The sequence below is a fragment of the Arachis stenosperma genome, chromosome 6 (assembly GCF_014773155.1).
Source record: "Arachis stenosperma cultivar V10309 chromosome 6, arast.V10309.gnm1.PFL2, whole genome shotgun sequence".
NCBI classification, from domain to species: domain Eukaryota; kingdom Viridiplantae; phylum Streptophyta; class Magnoliopsida; order Fabales; family Fabaceae; genus Arachis; species Arachis stenosperma.
Genome location: NC_080382.1, coordinates 20,103,542 through 20,123,511, shown reverse-complemented (window position 1 = coordinate 20,123,511; position 19,970 = coordinate 20,103,542). Strand labels below are relative to the sequence as shown.

Sequence of the window (19,970 nt, the reverse complement as noted above, 5' to 3'; positions counted from 1 at the left end):
GGTCTTTGGCTTGGTAGCTACCGTTTACTTGGGAAGTGACGACTTGGGAGTCGCTGCATATTTCCAGTCTTCTCGCGCCGACTTCTGCCGCTAGGGTTAAGCCTCCTATAAGGGCTTCATATTCTGCCTGGTTATTTGAGATGGGAAACTCGAATCTGACCGACTGGACCTCGAGGATAGATCGGTGGAACGGGGTGACGCCCATTATCACGGGTTGTCGTGTTCTCTCAGATCTTCCTTCCCCGTCTTCGTGACCTCTTGCCGCTCGGTGGGTTGGTCTGCCGCGGGAGTAGATGATCGTGTCGTTTCGTCTTCTCCTTACGGGTGACTCCTCCCGTGTACTCTCCGCTTCCGTCCGGGATGCGGATGTACGCCGCGGGCGGCTTCGGTGAGAGTCCTCCTCTTCGCTCCCGGGAGATGGGGTATAGCTGGGATCGGTAGACCGTCCATCCCGCTCCCGGTCGGCCAGCTGTCGTTCCAGGTTTTGGACTCTGTGGCGTAGCTCCTGCATTATTATGGCGCTATCGCCGCCCGTTCCCCCGAATGGTCGTGTTCTCGTGTGTTGTTGGGGGGATCTCCGCCCTCCCCTTTGCGAGGCGACGGAGGCTGCCCCCTCCGCTCCGGCCGCTCGAGCTCGGTCGCCGGGACCTAGCGCGACTTCCATTTAGGCAGGGGCGTCCCCACAGACGGCGCCAATGTTCGGTTGTTCGGGTCCCGGACAGATCGGACGTGTGGGTGGATAGGTGAGGACGCCTTAGCCCTGGTCGCGCTGGTTGCGGGTTTGCCGAGCTGGCGAGCACTCGTACTGGTGAATGGACGAGGGGGGGTGCCACCTGCAAAGACACTCCGACGCCTAAGTCAGAAAATGTGCAGGCGGGAAAAGTGGTGTGGAAAAGTGACGTACCTCGGGGAAAGAGCCAGTCTTCCCCTTATATACATGTCAGTAGTGGGCCCCTTGTGAGGACAGGCCCATATTCCCAAGAACAATGTCCTGCAGCCGCGTGTGGGTCGTACAAAACACGTGTCCGGGTCGTTCGAAGGGCGAAGAGACAGGTCGGGTGGAGCTCGGGCCAGGGTTGACCCGTCGGGTCTTTGGGCCGGGCCGTAACAAATATGATAGGAAGAATTTCATGAACAAAAAATTTATAGTTTGATCTTCATTACACAAAAAGAATTAACATAAGATAAATTAAAAAAAAAATTGTACAAAATCACGTTTCAACTTTCAAACCTAAATAAAAACTCTGATGTGAAAAATATATTAAAAGTATAATCATTGTATGCTTGGTTTCATCAATTTAAATTGTTTGATTGTGCTACCTCGATATAGGGGCTATAAGAGGGAGTGGTTGGACATTGAATATATATATATATATAGGAGCATATATATAGGAGCTAAGATTTGACAAACCTAATAAACGTGGTTTCAATCAAAATTTACAATCTAATTTAAGTAGATCTTCAAGTTAATCATTGTGATATAATTAATTACATATTAATAATAGTCTCCTTAAATTATTGACAGGATTTGTTATGGTTGTTGAAAATTATTTTCCACCAAAATGTGACTAAACCTCCTATATATATATATATATATATATATATATATATATATATATATATATATATATATATATATATATATATCATTTATTTTATTTTTATTATTGTCTTACTAACGTTAAAAAAACATACTAATGAAATATTACTAATGGCTAATTAAACCATTGGTAAAATTCGATAAAGAGAAATGTTTTATACTATTAAAATTTATTGTTCCGAATAAATTGGAGCAGGCTACTATGAAACAAAAGATCTTCTTTTTAAAAAGATTTGATTCGAAATTATGATTCGTCCAAAGTCCAATATTAAAATAATTTTAAAAATTTTTTTGACTTCGTCCGTGTCAACAAAAAATTCGAAATACCTCAACTTTTTTAGAATAAATCCAAGTCAAATAGCAATGATATTTTTATTACTCAAATCTTATCTGTAAAATTTTTACTCTTACATCAACCCATGTCATCAATTATATTCCAACACTAGCTGTTCAACAAGCACGCATGTATGCAGATAAAATATTTTATGAAATATTTTAAAAGTATTATTTTGCAATTTATGGTAAAAATATTTTCAGCAATGCATATATTAACTCCATTTCAAACTTATATTTATGCTGCCTTTTAGAATCAATACCTACCTCTTACAAAGGCCCCATCATGGTTTCTCATATATATTATTATTCAACATAACTTAATCAATCATCAATAATTAAAAACCAACAAAGGCTGCTCACAAATTAAATTAGATATCGTACCATAATTAAATTAGATAATTAGAAGACTTTTAATACTGCAGTGCAACAATAATTTTAGTTTATTTTTCTTTGATCTATAACCGGGAATTGAGAAAATATGGCTACCGACTTGTTAACTAAGTTATTGAAATTTTTGTAGTGTGTCAGATGATGCATGAAAGTTTCATGTAGTTTTTTTTTAAAATGTTATATGCACGTTTTTTTAAAGATTATGTTAGGTAATCGATGCCTTTTTTAAACAATATGAACAATTACTAATCAAATAAAAATATACTACATTTTTAAGTTATTTATCTAAATCTTAATATTAGAATAATTATCCATACATTTAATAAAATGAACATCTAATATATCTATTATTCATATTATTTAATATTTCTATTATTCACTTGTATTTTTTTTTAATGCTAAAACGATACTTGTTAGAATTTGACCAATAAGAATATATTGTAATATATATTGTATAGATAATAACGTTAGCTATTTTTTTTCAATAGTATTTTTAACTATTTATCAGACAAAAATTAGAATTACGAGATATTTATTTAAACGAATTATTGAACAAACACAAAAAAATAAATTATTGAACTAACAACTAACTTTTAAATTAATTGAAAGTAGTTACATAAAGTCTTTTACATAATATACATACACACTAACATACACTATTATTACTATGAAATAAATGGTCAAATTAGTCTCTAAAATATCATTTGTTCTTTAAATTAGTCTTTAAAAAAAATTTTTAATCAAATTCGTCTTTTAAAAATTTTAAATTAGTCATGTTAGTCTTTCCGTCACTTTCTTTATTGATAGTGTCAAAATTTCTTAATATAACACATTAAGTGACACCCCAACATGCACTTAGAAGTTTTAATTGACTATTAACATAATAACTTTATGAAATTAGATAAAATCAAAATCTGATCAAAGAAAGAACTTGAGCCATTAAAATTTCTCAATTTAGAGTTAATTTGATCTAATTTTATAAACTAATCATGTTAATAGTCAATTAAGGCTCTTAGGTGTTTAATGAGGTGTCACTTAATCTGCCACATTAACAAATTTTGATACTATCAATAAAGAAAGTGACGGAAAGACTAACATGATTAATTTAAATTCTTTAAATGACGAATTTAATGAAAAAATCTTTCGAGAACCAATTTAAAAATAAATAATTTTTTAAAGACTAATTTGACCATTTACTCCAATAAATTTTCTCTTTCTAAAAACAAAGTTTTCCTCTTTTTTTTTTTTAAGATAATATGGTTTTAGATTTAATAATAGGGCCTTGCGGATGGGAAACTAAGGCCCATTATTCATGTCTCACATTTCTCATCCAATAGAATGGGCTAGCCCAACATTATGTTAAGAAGTGTTTTTAAATATTTAAAGATCCCCATCCTCTGACCCGAAAAAAAAGAAAAGATCCCCGTCCAACATGGCCAAAAATAAAAAAAAGATCCCCCTCCAAAAAAATATATAATAATTAAAAATTATTAAATAATTTAACATATGCAATTAAATTTTTTAAAACAACATGTGTCTATATGTCCAGTATCATCTTCAAAACATTCACCCCACACCAGCCCTAAGATGTGCACAAAGGTTCAGCACTTTGTCCTATTTATATATTAAGTTATTTCTTTTGTTAAAAAAATGAAAAAGAAAAGAAAAGAAAGAAAAATCAAATTTGGTTTAAAATATATACATATAGATTAACCTGAGGCTAGATATTTAACCGGATTAATAGTCATTCCTAAAAAATCACTCGTTTTTTAAATTAGTTCTTAAATAATTTTTTTAGTTATATTAATCCTTAAAAAATAAAACATAAGTTAAATTGGTGCTTCCGTTAGTTAGATAATGACGTACCATATTAAGTATCATGTAGCATGATGACGTATCACGTTAAGTGTCACGTGTCATTAGATAATTGGTTGACATATTAGGTCAGTGACACCTAGTACGCCACGTGTTACTTATAAAAATAGTCCCTGAAAATTTAAACGTAAGTCATTTTCATCTCTAAAATTTTAAAAATTAATGAAATTAGTCTTTATATAATTTTTTTCATAATATTAAATTTAAACTATTTTTTAATAGTACTAATTTTAATATTATTTTTAAACCTTAATAAACAAAATTCTCTTTACATAAAATAATAAAAATAATTAAATTATTATAAAGTTATATTGTCATTTGTATTTTAAAATTTAACCTTTTTAAATTGTAATTCTTTAAACGAATTTATCAAATTATTGTTAATTATATATTTAAAAAATTAATATTTTAAATCTCATTAAATAATATAGTAGTTATTTTAAAATTTAAATCTTTTAAATTTTTAAAATGATAATTTTTATTATTGTTTAATTTATATGGTAAAATTCAATAATTAAAAAACTAATTTATCAAATCAATTATTGAATCTTAATATTTTAATATTAAATATTTATATGATAGAACTCAAATTATTGTTGAATCTTAATAACTAGTATATAACTAGTATATACTAAAAGTTTCAATATTTTGGATTTTATTAAATAAATATAGTAGTTATTTTAAATATTTTAATCTTTTATTCAACAAGTGATCCCATAAATCAGTTTTTAAATTATTGAGTGCTATCATATAAATTAAACAATAATATAAATTATAATTTTAAAAGATTTAAAAGATTTGAATTTTAAAATAACTACTATATTATTTAGTGAGATTTTAAATATTAAATTTTTAAATATATACTCAATAATAATTTAATAAACTTATTTAAATAAAAAAATTTTATTATAAAAAAACTTACAATTTAAAAATGTAAAACTTTAAAATACAAATGACAAAATAATTTTATAATAATTTAATTATTTTATGTAAAAAAAATTTTGTTTATTAAGATCTAAAAATAATATTAAAATTAGTACTATCAAAAAATATTTTAAATTTAATATTATTAAAAAAAAATTATATAAAGACTAATTTGATTAATTTTTAAAATTTTAATAAATGAAAATGACTTACGTTTGGACTTTTAGGGACTATTTTGATTATAAATAATTTTTTTATATGTCAAGTAATACGTAACTTATTAGGTGCCACTGAGCTGACAAGTCAACTAATCATCTGGTGACACATGGTACTTAATGTAACACGTCATCATGCCACGTTGCACTTAACGTGATATGTTATTATCTAACTAATAGAAAGACTAATTTGACTTACGTTTTATTTTTAAAGGACTAATATGACTAAAAACATCGTTTTAGGAGTAATTTAAAGAATGAGTAATTATTGAGGGACAAATTTAATTATTAAGTATTAACCCATATTTAACAGCTTAAATTATAAACGTGAAGTTGAAGAACATTTGTCACGTGAGAGGCGAGTGACTCCGAAAACGTGGCAAAACAACAAAGACACCGAGAGAGTGTGCTCTTTTCACTTGTCAGGTAGTAGAAGAAGAAGTAGCAGCAGCATCATTGCATCAATGGTGAGATTGAAGTAAAGAAGAGAAGAGAAGAGAAGAGAAGAGAGTGATAGATCGGAAGCAAAAGGATGATATCTCAGTTGTTCGTGCTTTCTCAACGAGGCGATAACATCGTCTTCCGTGACTGTAACTAACTCACATCAACCATTTTTTCTATTTCTATTTGCTGAAATCGACTTACTTAGTTCTAATTATATTTGCTTTTGCGTGCAATTTCAGATCGCCGTGATGTTCACAAAGCGAGCGCTGAGACATTTTTCCGCAAAGTCAAGTTCTGGAACGACGATGGTGAAGAAGATGCTCCACCTGTCTTTGTGGGTATTCTTGTTATTTTCACTATAATTATACATTTTTTTAGTTAATTGTTCATATATTCTAAGAGATTTCTGATTTGTGAATTATGCTAATGCTGAGACTCTATCAACTCTTGGTTGACTTTCTATCAGGCTGTTTCCTTTTCTACAATTTGGAGAGAGAACAAAAAAATATGTCTATATTAGTGTATTTTGCATAGACTTTTTTATTATAGAAGTACTGATACCATGACATGAAATCACTTATGTCAAAAACTTAAGTTGATACGAGGAGAGACGTGAATTGTTATATCTCTAACATGTAATGAATGTGTTCCTATTTTCTAAAATACACACTAATCTCTGGTGATGTTAAGTAATATTACATTACATAGGCATCATCTAGACTTCATCCGAGATTAATGTATTCTTTTACAAATTGAAAGGTGCCTGTGTAGTGTGTGATGTAATCTTGCCTAATTTCTCTGGAGGTCGATGTAATTTACCCTTGAATTTAAACACTTGGTACTGAAAATGACCTTTTACTTGCCTTTAGCACTAAGAGGGATGATTCATGATATTTTCGTATTCAATCCACTCAATTTATTATGATGATCTGTTTGGGATTCTTTGTTGTTTGTTTATTTGTTTTCGTTGATTTTTAATAGAATGTGGATGGAGTGAACTACTTCCATGTGAAGGTTGCCGGGCTGTTGTTTGTTGCTACAAACAGGGTCAATGTATCCCCCTCTCTTGTCTTGGAGCTCTTGCAGCGGATCGCTCGTCTCATCAAGGATTACCTTGGCGTTCTTAATGAAGATTCGTTGCGGAAGAATTTCGTGCTTGTCTATGAATTGCTGGATGAAGTCATTGTAAGTGTTTGCTAGTATTCTTGTGTGATTTCGGGCTATAAGACTGTTGGTTAACTTGACTCATTTAGGCTTTCTTTGGTTCTATTATTTAAATATCTAGCATGTAAAATAAGTTTCATGTGCTGATTCTTATATTAATTATTTTCGATGGTTTTAGAAGTATCTGGTGCTCAAATTCAATTCTATTTCTTTCAATATAATTTTAAAGCTTGGTCATTTTATCATGTCCTTTCTGATTGCTGCATTTTCTATTTTATGTCTAGACATACTAATGTCTATCTTTTTATCCCAGGATTTTGGTTATGCACAAACAACTTCCACGGAGCTTTTGAAATCTTATATTTTCAACGAGCCAATTATGATTGATTCTGCAGTGATGCCTCCCCTTGGTGCTGCATCCATTTTTGTGGTGATTGTCTGTAGTATCAGTGAATCAGTGATATTGTTGTCTTTCATAGTTTTATTAACTTCGTGGAGTTCACCTATGTCTGCAGAAAGGGAACAAACGAATGCCAGGCACAGTTATTACAAAGTCTGTTGTTGCTAATGAACCTGGTGGTAGAAAGAGGGAGGAGATTTTTGTTGACGTAATCGAAAAAATAAGTGTCACATTCAACTCTAGCGTAAGTGACTTGAGAGTAACTTGTTCTTCTTAGACATGGTTCATTCATTTTATGTGCTATGATGTCTTATACTTCTGCCAAATGTTAAGCTTTTTTATGAGTTTCTTGCTTGAAACAGGGATATATACTCACTAGTGAGATAGACGGCACCATTCAAATGAAGAGTTACCTTACGGGTAACCCAGAGATTCGGCTTGCTCTCAATGAGGACCTGAGTATAGGAAGAAGTGGTAGGTCAACCTATTGCATACTTTACGCCCCTTGAAATGCTTAGAAAGTTATTTATATAGTTGTTTCCTGGCATAGATTGAGACTACCGAGTGCCTTGTAGATTGTAGCATGTCTTTGTGTCATTCTTTCCTTACTTCATTATTTTTTTGTATTCTTTGAGATATTGAGAAGATTCTAGATTGTCTAGTATTATTAATGATATGGTTTACCAACACTGGCTAGATAGAGTGGTATGTAACCTCGTCCTCTTTGCACTAATAATTAATAAGATTCCTAATGATAGGGTGTGGACCAAGGTGACAAAGATTACAAGGAAAAAATATGGCTTGGTTTTACTTGAGGAACTGATAGTTGGATAATTTCATAAAGTTGTTAAAGTTCAATTTTTTACATGCTTGCTGGTTTTCGCAACGGCTTCTCATTTTTGTCTGATCTAGTTTTGCCACCGTTAACAGATTATGCAAGTTCCACTGCAGTGATTCTAGACGATTGTAACTTCCATGAGTCTGTACACCTTGATAGTTTTGATACTGACCGAACCTTGTCATTGGTAACCGCACCGTTTGTTACCTCATATCTACATATTAAATACAAAAGCATATCATGTTTTAGTTCTTGATTAAGGACTGTGCCATTCTCTTTGCTAGGTTCCACCAGACGGGGAATTCCCAGTCATGAATTATCGAATGACTCAACCGTTTAAGCCTCCATTTCGTATTAATGCATTGCTTGAAGAAACAGGACCCCTGAAAGTGATTGTGCTCTCCAGTTGATTTTTCAAGTTCTTCATATGTTTCTAGCAAATTATGACCATCTATCTATTGTATTTTCATAGGCCGAAGTGATAATTAAAGTTTGTGCTGACTTCAACCCAAGTATCAATGCTAACACAGTTCTTGTACAGATGCCAGTGCCAAAATTTACCAATCGGTATATTAGTTTTCTTCCTGATACATCATAATTCAAGTTACAATCAAAATGAATGATTGAGAGGTTTCAAAATTTGATAGATCTGTTAAGTAATTCAATTAAGTTGAAAGAAGGAATGACTAACTTGACCTCATTAGTCATCTTGTCTTGTTTATAATGTAGAATATGACCTAGACATATTGTAAGAGTATCATCACAAGCCGAGTCGACAAAAGCAATTAATTAATACATGTCCTCTAACATGCATGATGTATGGGATTGCGATACAATATAATCAAACTGTTGAATATCTTAATTACTTCCATTTTTAACATATGTTGTCCCCTGATTGGGGATTTTTTAGAGTTAATTTTGAGTTGGATCATGAATCAGTTGGGAACACAACTGACTTCAAGGAAGCAAATAAGAGACTAGAGTGGAGCATAAAAAAGGTACTATTGATCTATTGCTTTCCCATTATTAATCTAGAAACAGGTTAAAGTAATGGCTGGTTTATCCTCTTGTAGGTTGTTGGCGGAGCGGAACATACTTTACGAGCAAAACTAACTTTTTCACAGGAGTTACTTGGTAAGATGTTCTGTTTGGGCAAAAATGTCAAAAATATATTCCTATTAGATCTTAATGAATAAACATCTTTATGTTGGAAATGCAGGCAATATCATGAAGGAGGCAGGGCCTGTTAGCATGACCTTTGATATACCAATGTATCATGCTTCAAGGCTTCAGGTAAAATGTGGAGATGATCCTTTGAAGCTATATTTTCTCTATATTTACTTTCAAATATAAATACAAGTTTGAAAATTTTACTTATTTTAAAGAAAAAAAGAAAAGGTGTTGGTTGAACATTTTGCCTGATTTTTCAGATGATTTTCATAACTCACCAGTACTACTGATCATGAAATTAAATGGTAGCTGTCCATATGAAATTAAATTCAAACTGTTTTGTATAGTCTTCTATGATTTGATGATTAGACATTCAGAGTAAATTCCCTTTTTATTATTCATTTTGTTTCAAAGTAATTGTCAATTACTCAATTTGGATAAAGTGGTAAAATATAAAATCAATGTATCTGAACAATACATTGATTTTTTAAACTTTCTCTTTGTCGAAATTGACAGATATTTTGAAGTAGAGACTAATACTTAACGTATCATATATTTTGGGTTATTTTGTACTTTCTAGTGATAAGTAGTTCTAAGAAGCCATTTGTTGGTGTAGGTGAAGTATTTGCAAATAGCAAAGAAATCAAAGGCACATAATCCATATAGATGGGTTAGATATGTGACCCAAGCAAACTCATATGTTGCCCGCTTGTAATTGGTAATAGTTACCATAAAGACAAATAATGCTTTATGTATTCATTGAAAATTGTCTTCAACTTCTTGTAACTTTTGTATGTAAAATGAGGATATATAATGCTAATTATCTTTAGACCAGAAAAGACTAATTATTAGGTAATGTAGTCAAAGTAGTATAATTTTGATATTGACTTCAAAAGATGCAGAGGTTTTATGAAGGGTAAATTACACTAATTTCTTCTATGGTATTAGTATTATGAAAAAAACCTTATTTGTAGCGGTATATACTAATTTTTCCTGAAATTTAGGTTATACTACCTATGATTTTTTTATATTTTGTAAAATATGACACTGATCTCCTTAAGATTGAAGGAGTGGTTAGTGTAAATGTCAATAATTAAGGAATGTTTATGCAATATTTCACCTATTTTTAGGAGAATTTGCTGTCATTTATCTTTCAGTTGGGTATCTGTGGTCTTATTATTGAGTTAGTCTTATTAGGCAGTGTTTGGTTAGGGAGACAGATACAAACCCATATAGTATTTTGGTTTTTCTATTTGATCAGTAGTGTATGAGGGAGAGAGATTATTATTATTATTATTAGACTACTATGGATCACTAACTAAATTCTCACCGTGGTCTCCTAAGATTTACGATTTTCACTATTTTAGTCCTTCAAATTCAAAATTTATTATACTGTCCTGAGATTCAGCTTCAAGCATTATATTGGTCCCTGGACCCTTTCTAGCAGAGTCAATGAATGGAATGCTAAGTTAGCTCTGACTTGCAACGTTAGATACATGGCTAAATAGTGTCTTTTGGTTTTAGCTCTTAAATAAGGCAAAAACGAAGTTGTTTTGAAGAATGAAGGGAAATATAATGATTTACACATCATATAAACTCTTCTTCTTCTTCTTGTTTTTGTCAAAATGAAATGACGTTTAGCCATGCGTCCAGCATGGCAATTTTGAGCCAATTCAGCACTTAGTTTGCTGATTCAATATTAGAAAGAATACAAGGACCAATATGGTGCCTACAACTGAATTTCGGAGATCAGTATAGGTAATTTTGAATTTAAGGAATTAAAATAATAAAAGTTGTGAATCTAAAGGACCACTTTGGGAATTTAGTCATAGATCACTTCTGCCTTTTTGCCCCATAAGTTGCTGGTGGCCACGGTTTAGCCATGGCCCATGGTGGATCAATTCTATCCACTATGTTTCGAAAATACAGAAAATGCTAAGAAAAAAGTTTCTCTAAACTAAAAAATATTTGTCTTTTCTATCAAATATGTTTGTATTTCTATTTCTATATCCCTTACCGAGCAGCACCTAAGTGATAGTGAAGATTAATAGAAAAAGCAGGTAGTACAAGTTGCTAACGCTCTTTTAGATTTACCAAAAATGTGGTAAATCTGATTAGTAGGTTAATTTTTAAAATCTGAATTATCAATATAAAATATAACAAATAAAGAGTTAAAATTTATTTAACAAAAAGTCCCGTATTCATTATTTAATAAAAACGTTTAAGGATGAGGGAAAACTATATCGGATGAGTGCATTCGTGAATCATGTGAGCGCTGTTTGGACTTAATCTATTAGTACTAGCATTATTTTATTGCCTGCCTGCCTTTAATTTCAAGGGGTGATTAGATTTTATTACTCTAGAAAAAAAATGTGAAACGAATTTTTAGTGGCACATTTGTTTCTTTCTTGCGTTGAAATGATTTGAGGAGAGAGAATATATGCTAAGCTAGTAGGGTTTGACTGGAATTGGATTCACTTTGTTTTCACTTCAAACTTCAAAGTCCAAAAGAGGGGAAAGTAATGAAGGGAAAAGCTTGAAGATTATTGGGGAGTACCAGTATCATAATTCAACTAACCTAGTCCTTGAAAAAAAGGGTATTTATTTTTTAGGTCTGCAATAGAGCTAAGTCTTTCTTTTATTTTCTAGTTCTATTTATTACTATATTAGATTACTTGGTAGAGAAAATAAAGCTCTGTTTCCCTTTTCGGTGGGACAAATACAGTTGGAGAAATATTTTAATGATTTTGCCATTTTGGAATATAATTAGTATTAAATGAATAAATCATTGATCAACTAAGTTTCCAATCCATAAAAGAACCCAAAGAATTCTTCTTTTGCTGCTGCTTTTATTTTTTATTTTTTTTCTCTACTTTTTTTCTATTTCTCCTTCATCTTTTTTTGCTTTTTGTTTCGTTTTTTTTCCTTAGAATTTCTGTTTTTTTTTTCTCAAATACTTTGTGTTTTTTTTTTACTAAAAATCTCTTATTTTGGTTATAAAATTTTTTTATATTGATTTCATAAATTTCTGTTATTTGAAAATAATTAAAAACTTAGTTAAAAAAATTGTTCATAAAAAAATTGTTCACTTAACATTTTTTCTATTTTATCCATCTTATAAATATAACCACTTACTTTTATTTTTTATATGGAATAGATAAAATAAAATAAAAAAGAAATTACAGATTAGGAATATATCCTATCATGACAATCAGGTAAAGTTTGTTAAAGCTTATTATTAGGCTACAAAGTGAGATTGATTGATTTACTTACTTGATATTAATCTTAATCAAGTATATAAGCATAAGGATATTCCTTTGGAAACCTTTTTATATGTCGTATATATAATATAAGGCTCAATTTTTTGTATTTGAAGCTACTAATATCTATGCTTTCTTGTTATGATTTTAGTTGGAATAAAGTTAACGTTAGCATAATTTTATTTACTCCTAAATAAAGTAATCTTTGACTAGTTTAACAGTAACACCTTAGTGTTCCACAAACTGTGATTTCATTTCTGCGGAATCGTTTCAAAAGTGCAGCTTTTACTTAGATACACCTTTTTTACTTCTCCTTTTTCTTTTGCCTTTCCCTTTAAAAAAAAAAAAAATTCCGCCCCTTATTTAGGTCATTATTTTTAGTGCTGTCTTGAGTGGTTGGCTGGTGAATTCAACCAAACAAGAAATACTCATAAAAAAAATTGTATCTTTAGAAAAACATTCATATCAAGTGTATATAAAAATTCAACTATAATAAACTATTATATATAAATATGTATTTGACATCTTATAAAAAGTTTTTATTATATATTACTATAAACAGTTTTGATTAATTATTCTACTATTCTATATTTGATTATTTTGACAACTGATTATTTAGTTTAAAAAATATAGATTAATATATATAAATATATACAAATACATAATAATTAATTTAATAGCTAATTTTTAGTCTATATAAAGTATTTTTGTAAAAAAAATTTATATTTCATAAATGGTTGTGCTGTTAATAAAAAAGAGAAAAATGTTTACTAAAAATAGAATTAACGTATATCTAATGCATGCTTTAGAATAACTTATTTTTATATATTATTTAAAATTAAAATATAAGTAGTTATAATTAGATTACACATTAAATTCATTCCAGAAGAATTATTTTATTTTATCTTATCAGTAGATAATGATTTATTTTAAAGAAAAGTGTGTACTGTCCCAACCCAACTATGAATAAGTGGGACTGTTATTATGAGCACTAGCCACTAGATAATGGATTCATGTGATTGATCTCAGTACATGTGGAGACAGGGAACTGTGTCTTCTAAAAAGTTAATCAAAGTGTACCTTTCTAATTTCTTAATAACCATAGCATTTTCTTCTTTTTTTTTAAAAAAAATCTTTTTAATAATTTTTCAATTCAACATTATTTTCAATTTTTGACCAATGATTTTTTGAAAAAGAAAATTTAAAAAGCCATTTCATATGAAGGAATTGATGCCGCTCAGGGTGTTTTTAGTAATGTATTTATATAAGAGTACATACAAATTAAATTCAAGAAATTAGGCTCCGATTTCAAAACATAAATTCAAAGATAATAAAAATCTCTTAAGTAAAAGAAAAAAAAGAAAAAAAGAGGGGGGTATTTTAATTATTCATTATTTTATACAATCAAAGTTGTAGAAATCAGATATGATGACCGAAGCTGGAGGCTCTTTAAGAAAGTTTAATTAAGCAACTAGTTACTCTCATTTTCTCAAGATGTGGCATAATTCATAGCTTAGGCACCAAATTTCAATTGGATATCAGCACGTGGATGAAATTATATAATTACTTTTTCAATCTTATCGCTGGAGTTTCATGAAATTGCAAATTTTCTGTTCGGCTTATTAAGGGAGAGTATTTTCAAATTCAGATAATGATAAAACTTTGTGTTACCAAAATTTTACACTACGTATTCGAAATAGATGCCAAGAATCGAATAAAAAAGAGAGGAAATTATGAGGTTATAAAATCATTATACAATTTTACATGCTTTAATTTATTTTATGATTTTCTTCGTAGTCATTAAATGTGTTAAAATTTAAAATTTTCTATTATTATATTTTGAACATGTATTTTTAGAGCATAATTTAATCAAATCTAATATAATATTATAGAAATAATAATGTAAAAGTTTACTTCCTAAACTATAAATAACTACTTTTAATTGGAACATAAAAAATTGATGTGTCTAAATTCTAAAAAAATCATATTGTTTTAACTAATTATAAATTATTAGGGATGCTTAAGATTCGACTCGGATCTAAGGTATATTTTGTCGGATTTGGATTTGTTATTTTTGTTTGGTGATATTTTTGGGTCGAGTTCAAATTACTCGGTCTAGTTTAAAATTATCTTTTACAATAAAAATATATATTTTAGAGCGAAATCAGTAATATTATTATACTTTAATTAATATTTTTTATATTATATGATAATATTTTTATTTTAGTATAAATATGATATAACATTGTTAAATTTAATTTTTAAAAATGAAATTTTAATACTTTAATATATAAAATTTACAAATTTGTATATACTAATTTTACATCGAACTGACTCAGTTTAATCGGTTTTATTTTTCGGATAAGTTCGAATCGGATCAAAATAGATCCAATATTCTTTTAGGGTCGAGTTCAAATCTACTTAAACCTGACTCGGTCCAACCATAAATACCTCTATAAATTATTAATTATATTTTGTGTTATTTTAAAACAATGTGTACACAATATCAAATTCAAAGTAGTGATGATTTAAATGTGATAAGGTACTATATTAGCATCTAAATCTTTAGTGCACTCCACTGTGAAGCTGGGCAGAACTAATTTAAATGGCTTAACATTTTAGCTAAATAATTTTTTTTATAGTATCTTTTAATTTAATAGGTTAAAAATTAATTTGTTATTGATTGAAATTTTATTTAAGAGTTTGTTATTGACCAATAAGTTGCTATATATAAAGATAAATTCGAACTTCTAATATTTATTTAAACAAACTAATGAGCTAACTATTAAATCAATCCAAATTGATTTTAGGTATATATATATATATATATATATATATATATATATATATATATATATATATATATATATATATATATTCAATGTATCTTATTTATTTATTCTCATAATTAATAAACTTAATAGAATTGAAGGAAACAAATGGTAAGTAAATGCATTATCTTAATGAATTTAATAACATTGTCTAAGTTGCTAGCTATCAATATCAATATACAGAAAAATGTAGCGAGTTTATAATTCATTTTTATTATTACATTGGATTTAAGTCTTATGTGATAATAAATAAGACGTAAATTGACATAATATTTGATAATATATGTATATATAATACAATCTTTTATAAGGTCAATTCTTTTATCTTTTATATTATTATTATTTGATAATATATTTTATACAATCTTTTATCTTCTTTAAATATAGATAATGTTTTTTTTTAATATAATTGAGGATATATACACAAAGAGAAAGAAGTAGTAGTATACTATAGTATGCAGGAACACCTTTGATCGTAGTTAAGCAAAACAAATAAATAAGAATATTAGTAAAAAGAGAAGAAATTGAAATGGGCTACAAAATAAAAAAAAATAAAGATCTTTATATACATATTTCTTCTATGATTAGTAATCAAACATTGAAAAAATACTTTAAAATTCTTGGAAGTGGATTAAAGAGTTTAGAAGTCGAAAGCACGCTAGATTTAATATATTAATATATCAATATAATATTAAGATGCATTTAATTTGATTTTTTTATTATTTTTTAGTTTTATCTTCTATTTTTTTTTATAAAATTTTAAAAAATGAAAATTTCTAAAAATAAACTTGATTGTCTATATATTATTTTAACTGTTGATTTTAATTAATATATATTAAATATATTTTTTATAATTTAAATTAATAATTAAAATGATTAGAATACAGATATTTTTAATAATCTTAAAATTTGTTTCTTAAAAAAATTTTAAATGTATCCAAAATATCATATTCAATTAAATTTTTTTTAAATATACCAAAAACACCTGTACGCTTGAAATTTTTACCTAATTATGTATCCTCTTTCTATTGAGCCACCCTCACAAAAGAAAAAGGAACCATCACATCACATATGGTATTCTAATTAATAAGGACTGCTATAATATAATATATAGCCATTATATATCCAAACCTTAATTTTAAGAATAATGACCTCTCTTCCCTCTTAATTTATTTGTTTTCTCTATTTCTTGTTTCTACAAATAAAATCACCATTCAATGGTCTCACTCACTCACTCCTCAGATCACTCTCCTTTCTATTATATATATGGCTACTTCCTCATCAACCTTCCTTCTCTCTTGTTTTCTTTAATTAGGTTCCTCTCCATATATAATCATATCATACCAATATTATTTATATATTGTACTGAAATTAAATATGTTAGAATTTGTAGAACTCCCGGATTGTTTTTACCCTAGGGATGCAATTACCATAATAACCCCATGTGCTCCAACACCAAAGCATTCACTCTATCTATCAAATCTTGATGATCAAAAGTTCCTAAGGTTCTCAATTAAGTACTTGTACTTGTTCAAGAAATCAGTGAGCATTGAAGCCTTGAAGTGTTCCTTGTCAAGGGTTCTTGTTGATTACTACCCTTTGGCTGGGAGATTAAGGAAGAACAATAATAATGATGATGATGATCACAAGCTTGAGGTGGATTGCAATGGAGAAGGTGCTGTTCTTGCTGAGGCTTTCATGGATTCAACTATTGAAGACTTGATTGAAGCTTCTAAGGTTCCAAACAAGTCATGGAGGAAGCTTATGTATAAGGTTGAAGCTCAAAGTTTCTTGGATATTCCTCCTCTTGTTGTTCAGGTTATATTCATTTCTTTGTTAAAACTCTGTATTATTAACTAATTTGGGTTGGTCGAGTGATCAGTTCATTTATCTGCTTCAATAAATGTTGAAAATTTGAATTTATTTTTTAAAAAATAATTAAATTTTAAATTTATTATTAAAAAATTATTTATATATATAAATTTGATTAAATTATTATGTAAAAGTTTTTACATTGTTAATGTCAAAAATATTATAATATTATGTAAAATAAATGGAATTTATAATTCGTCTTATATGATCTTATACTTTATCTATATTCAGCACATGGGACATGAAAAAAGATATCTTCTATAAAATGATGATACTTCTTTGACACTATGATCACTAAATTATATTTTTCTTTACTTTCTCTAAGTAACTCTACATAGATAGTGAGATCAGAAAGTTTTGTTATTTTCTTGTTTATTTGTTCTTGTAAAAGCCCATCAAAGTTGATTACCATATAATGAGTGATGAAGGGTAAAAGATATTTTGTATTTATTGTTAAACTATGAATTAAATATTTGTAAGGACAAGATAATTGTTTAAATTTAATAATAATAATAATAATAATAATAATAATAATAATAATATAGATTTTCTTTTTGGTTGCTTTCCAAAAGCATGCTTAGTGGTGACAACAACGGTGCTTGTAGTCATTAGTCCTTTTCAATTTTTTCAAAAAAAAAATCTATTAAAAAAATAAAAAGATATTTAAAAATTGACTATATTGCCCTCACTTTTTTCTTCTTTTGACTTTGTAAACCTTTTTTCAGGTAACTAATCTCCGTTGTGGGGGCATGATCCTGTGCACTGCGATCAACCACTGTCTATGCGACGGCATAGGCACTTCACAGTTTCTACATGCGTGGGCCCAACTCACCAAGAACCCCAACACTAAATTGACCATTATACCCTTCCATGGGAGACACGTGTTAAAATCTCGTGATCCCCCTCAGGTGAGGTTTCCTCTCCCGGGATACACCAAAACAAAACCCACTCAACAAGTGGAACTCCTTAAGATGATGCAATCTCAACCGTTAGTTGCCACGTCATTTACCTTTGGATCCCACCAAGTTCTTCAATTGAAGAAACAATGCATTCCCTCCCTAAAATGCACAACCTTTGAGGTCGTGGCGGCACACACGTGGCGCTCGTGGATTGGCTCGCTTAACTTAAATTCTGACCTCACAGTGAAATTACTCTTTTCTATTAACATAAGAAAAAGTATGAACCTCCCACAAGGGTATTATGGGAATGGATTTGTTCTAGGATGTGCACAAAGTAAAGTGAAGGATTTAGTGTGTGATAATAATAATAATAATAATAACCTTCATCATGGTGTGAAATTGGTTCAACAAGCTAAGGCTACTACTTGGGACAATAATGGTGAATACATTAGGTCCATGATTGATTTCTTGGAGGACAAGAATGTGAGAACTGATCTTTCTACTAGCATGGTTATATCACAATGGTCTAAACTAGGGTTAGAAGATTTGGATTTTGGAGTAGGGAAGCCATTGCACATGGGACCTTTAACAAGTGATGTCTATTGCTTGTTCTTACCGGTGGTCGGAGACCCCCACGCGGTTAGGATTCTCGTGTCGGTGCCGGAGAGTATGGCGGAGAGTTTCCGGCACCACATGATGGTGAAGGAAAGTTGGGAAAGTCATCATGAGGATGTTAACACAAATGGATATCATGTGCAAGAAAAGTTGTTTGTATGAACTACATATATCAATAATTTTATAATTCAATATATCAAGTTGCACTTTTTAGTGGGGATGGAAAAAAAAACCTTTATTTATTCTTAAACATATCTTTTATATCATTTGCAAGTTAGTGTCATATCTTAATAATAAGAATAATGATGAGTGGGATGAATCTATATAATCAAGTCTTAGTGCATATAAACTAGTACCAATTTGATTTAATTAATGATGCATGTATTCTCCCTTCCAATCATCATTTAGTGAGTGATGCCTATCCTATACTAATATTTAGTACACTTTGCGCTGCTTATTATTTTTTTTATAGACATTGGGCCTAAAGCCAACAAAAAAAAGGTAAAAATTATGTTAGAAAACCAAGTTGAGTTGGTCTAGTGGTTATCTCACTAATCCGCTTAAGCAAGTGACGGGGGGTTCGAATCCCGCCTTGTGCATGCAGCAATCCATTGAAAAGCAATAAACCCTTAAATAGAGCTCAGTACCGCGACGGATTAGTCGGGATACCATGGAAAACAAAAAAAAAATTATCTTAAAGAAAACAGTTTTAATAAAATATACAAGAAAATAGGAAAAAAAAATGACATGTCACCTGAAGTTAATGTCAATCTATCTGTATAAATATTTACTTTTCAAAATTCATGAACGATATTCTAAACTTCTAATTGCTTAATCTACTGCAATGATCTTTAACAGCCAAAACTAATACTCTTAAAGAATGTAACTCAATAATTTTTTGAAGATAAAGACTTACTACTACTTTAAAATCCACTTCCATACAAACTACTACTATTATAATTATGACAAATAAAGTGTGAAAGCTTGCCTAAATTATTTTAATTACAACGGAATTTTTTTTAATCTCTTTTTATTAAAAAAAAAACAGCTAACACTTACAAACTTGTAGACAAATTCATTGCTTTTTTTATCTAAAAGATTATCATAGTGATTCACAAATTTTTTATGGTATTTTTT

The 19,970-nt window shown here is 29.5% G+C and overlaps 2 protein-coding genes across 2 annotated transcripts; both read left to right on the top strand.

Moving 5' to 3' along the window:
• The first annotated feature begins 5,705 nt into the window (after positions 1–5,705).
• LOC130932472 (AP-4 complex subunit mu-like) lies at positions 5,706–10,289 on the top strand. The gene is made up of 13 exons (XM_057861804.1): positions 5,706–5,930; positions 6,024–6,118; positions 6,766–6,969; positions 7,262–7,378; positions 7,464–7,592; positions 7,711–7,822; positions 8,279–8,373; positions 8,471–8,575; positions 8,659–8,753; positions 9,097–9,184; positions 9,260–9,320; positions 9,406–9,479; positions 9,973–10,289. The coding sequence occupies exons 1-13, from the start codon at positions 5,873–5,875 to the stop codon at positions 10,069–10,071; spliced, it is 1,332 nt and encodes a 443-aa protein (XP_057717787.1). The 5' UTR covers positions 5,706–5,872; the 3' UTR covers positions 10,072–10,289.
• Positions 10,290–16,658: 6,369 nt separating this feature from the next.
• Positions 16,659–19,027, top strand: LOC130933220 (alcohol acyltransferase 9). The gene is made up of 2 exons (XM_057862769.1): positions 16,659–17,265; positions 18,045–19,027. Exons 1-2 carry the CDS (start codon positions 16,825–16,827, stop codon positions 18,993–18,995), a joined length of 1,392 nt encoding a protein of 463 aa, XP_057718752.1. The 5' UTR covers positions 16,659–16,824; the 3' UTR covers positions 18,996–19,027.
• Positions 19,028–19,970: the final 943 nt, after the last annotated feature.

What these genes read in the sequence shown, in the direction of transcription:
- LOC130933220 (XM_057862769.1), top strand. Translation starts at nt 16,825, where the DNA reads ATGTTAGAATTTGTAGAACTCCCGGATTGTTTTTACCCTAGGGATGCA. An exon ending in TTCCTCCTCTTGTTGTTCAG is followed by an intron (nt 17,266 to 18,044) that starts GTTATATTCATT and finishes ACCTTTTTTCAG; the next exon opens with GTAACTAATCTCCGTTGTGG.
- LOC130932472 (XM_057861804.1), top strand. Translation starts at nt 5,873, where the DNA reads ATGATATCTCAGTTGTTCGTGCTTTCTCAACGAGGCGATAACATCGTC. An exon ending in AAGATGCTCCACCTGTCTTT is followed by an intron (nt 6,119 to 6,765) that starts GTGGGTATTCTT and finishes GATTTTTAATAG; the next exon opens with AATGTGGATGGAGTGAACTA. An exon ending in GTGCTGCATCCATTTTTGTG is followed by an intron (nt 7,379 to 7,463) that starts GTGATTGTCTGT and finishes CTATGTCTGCAG; the next exon opens with AAAGGGAACAAACGAATGCC.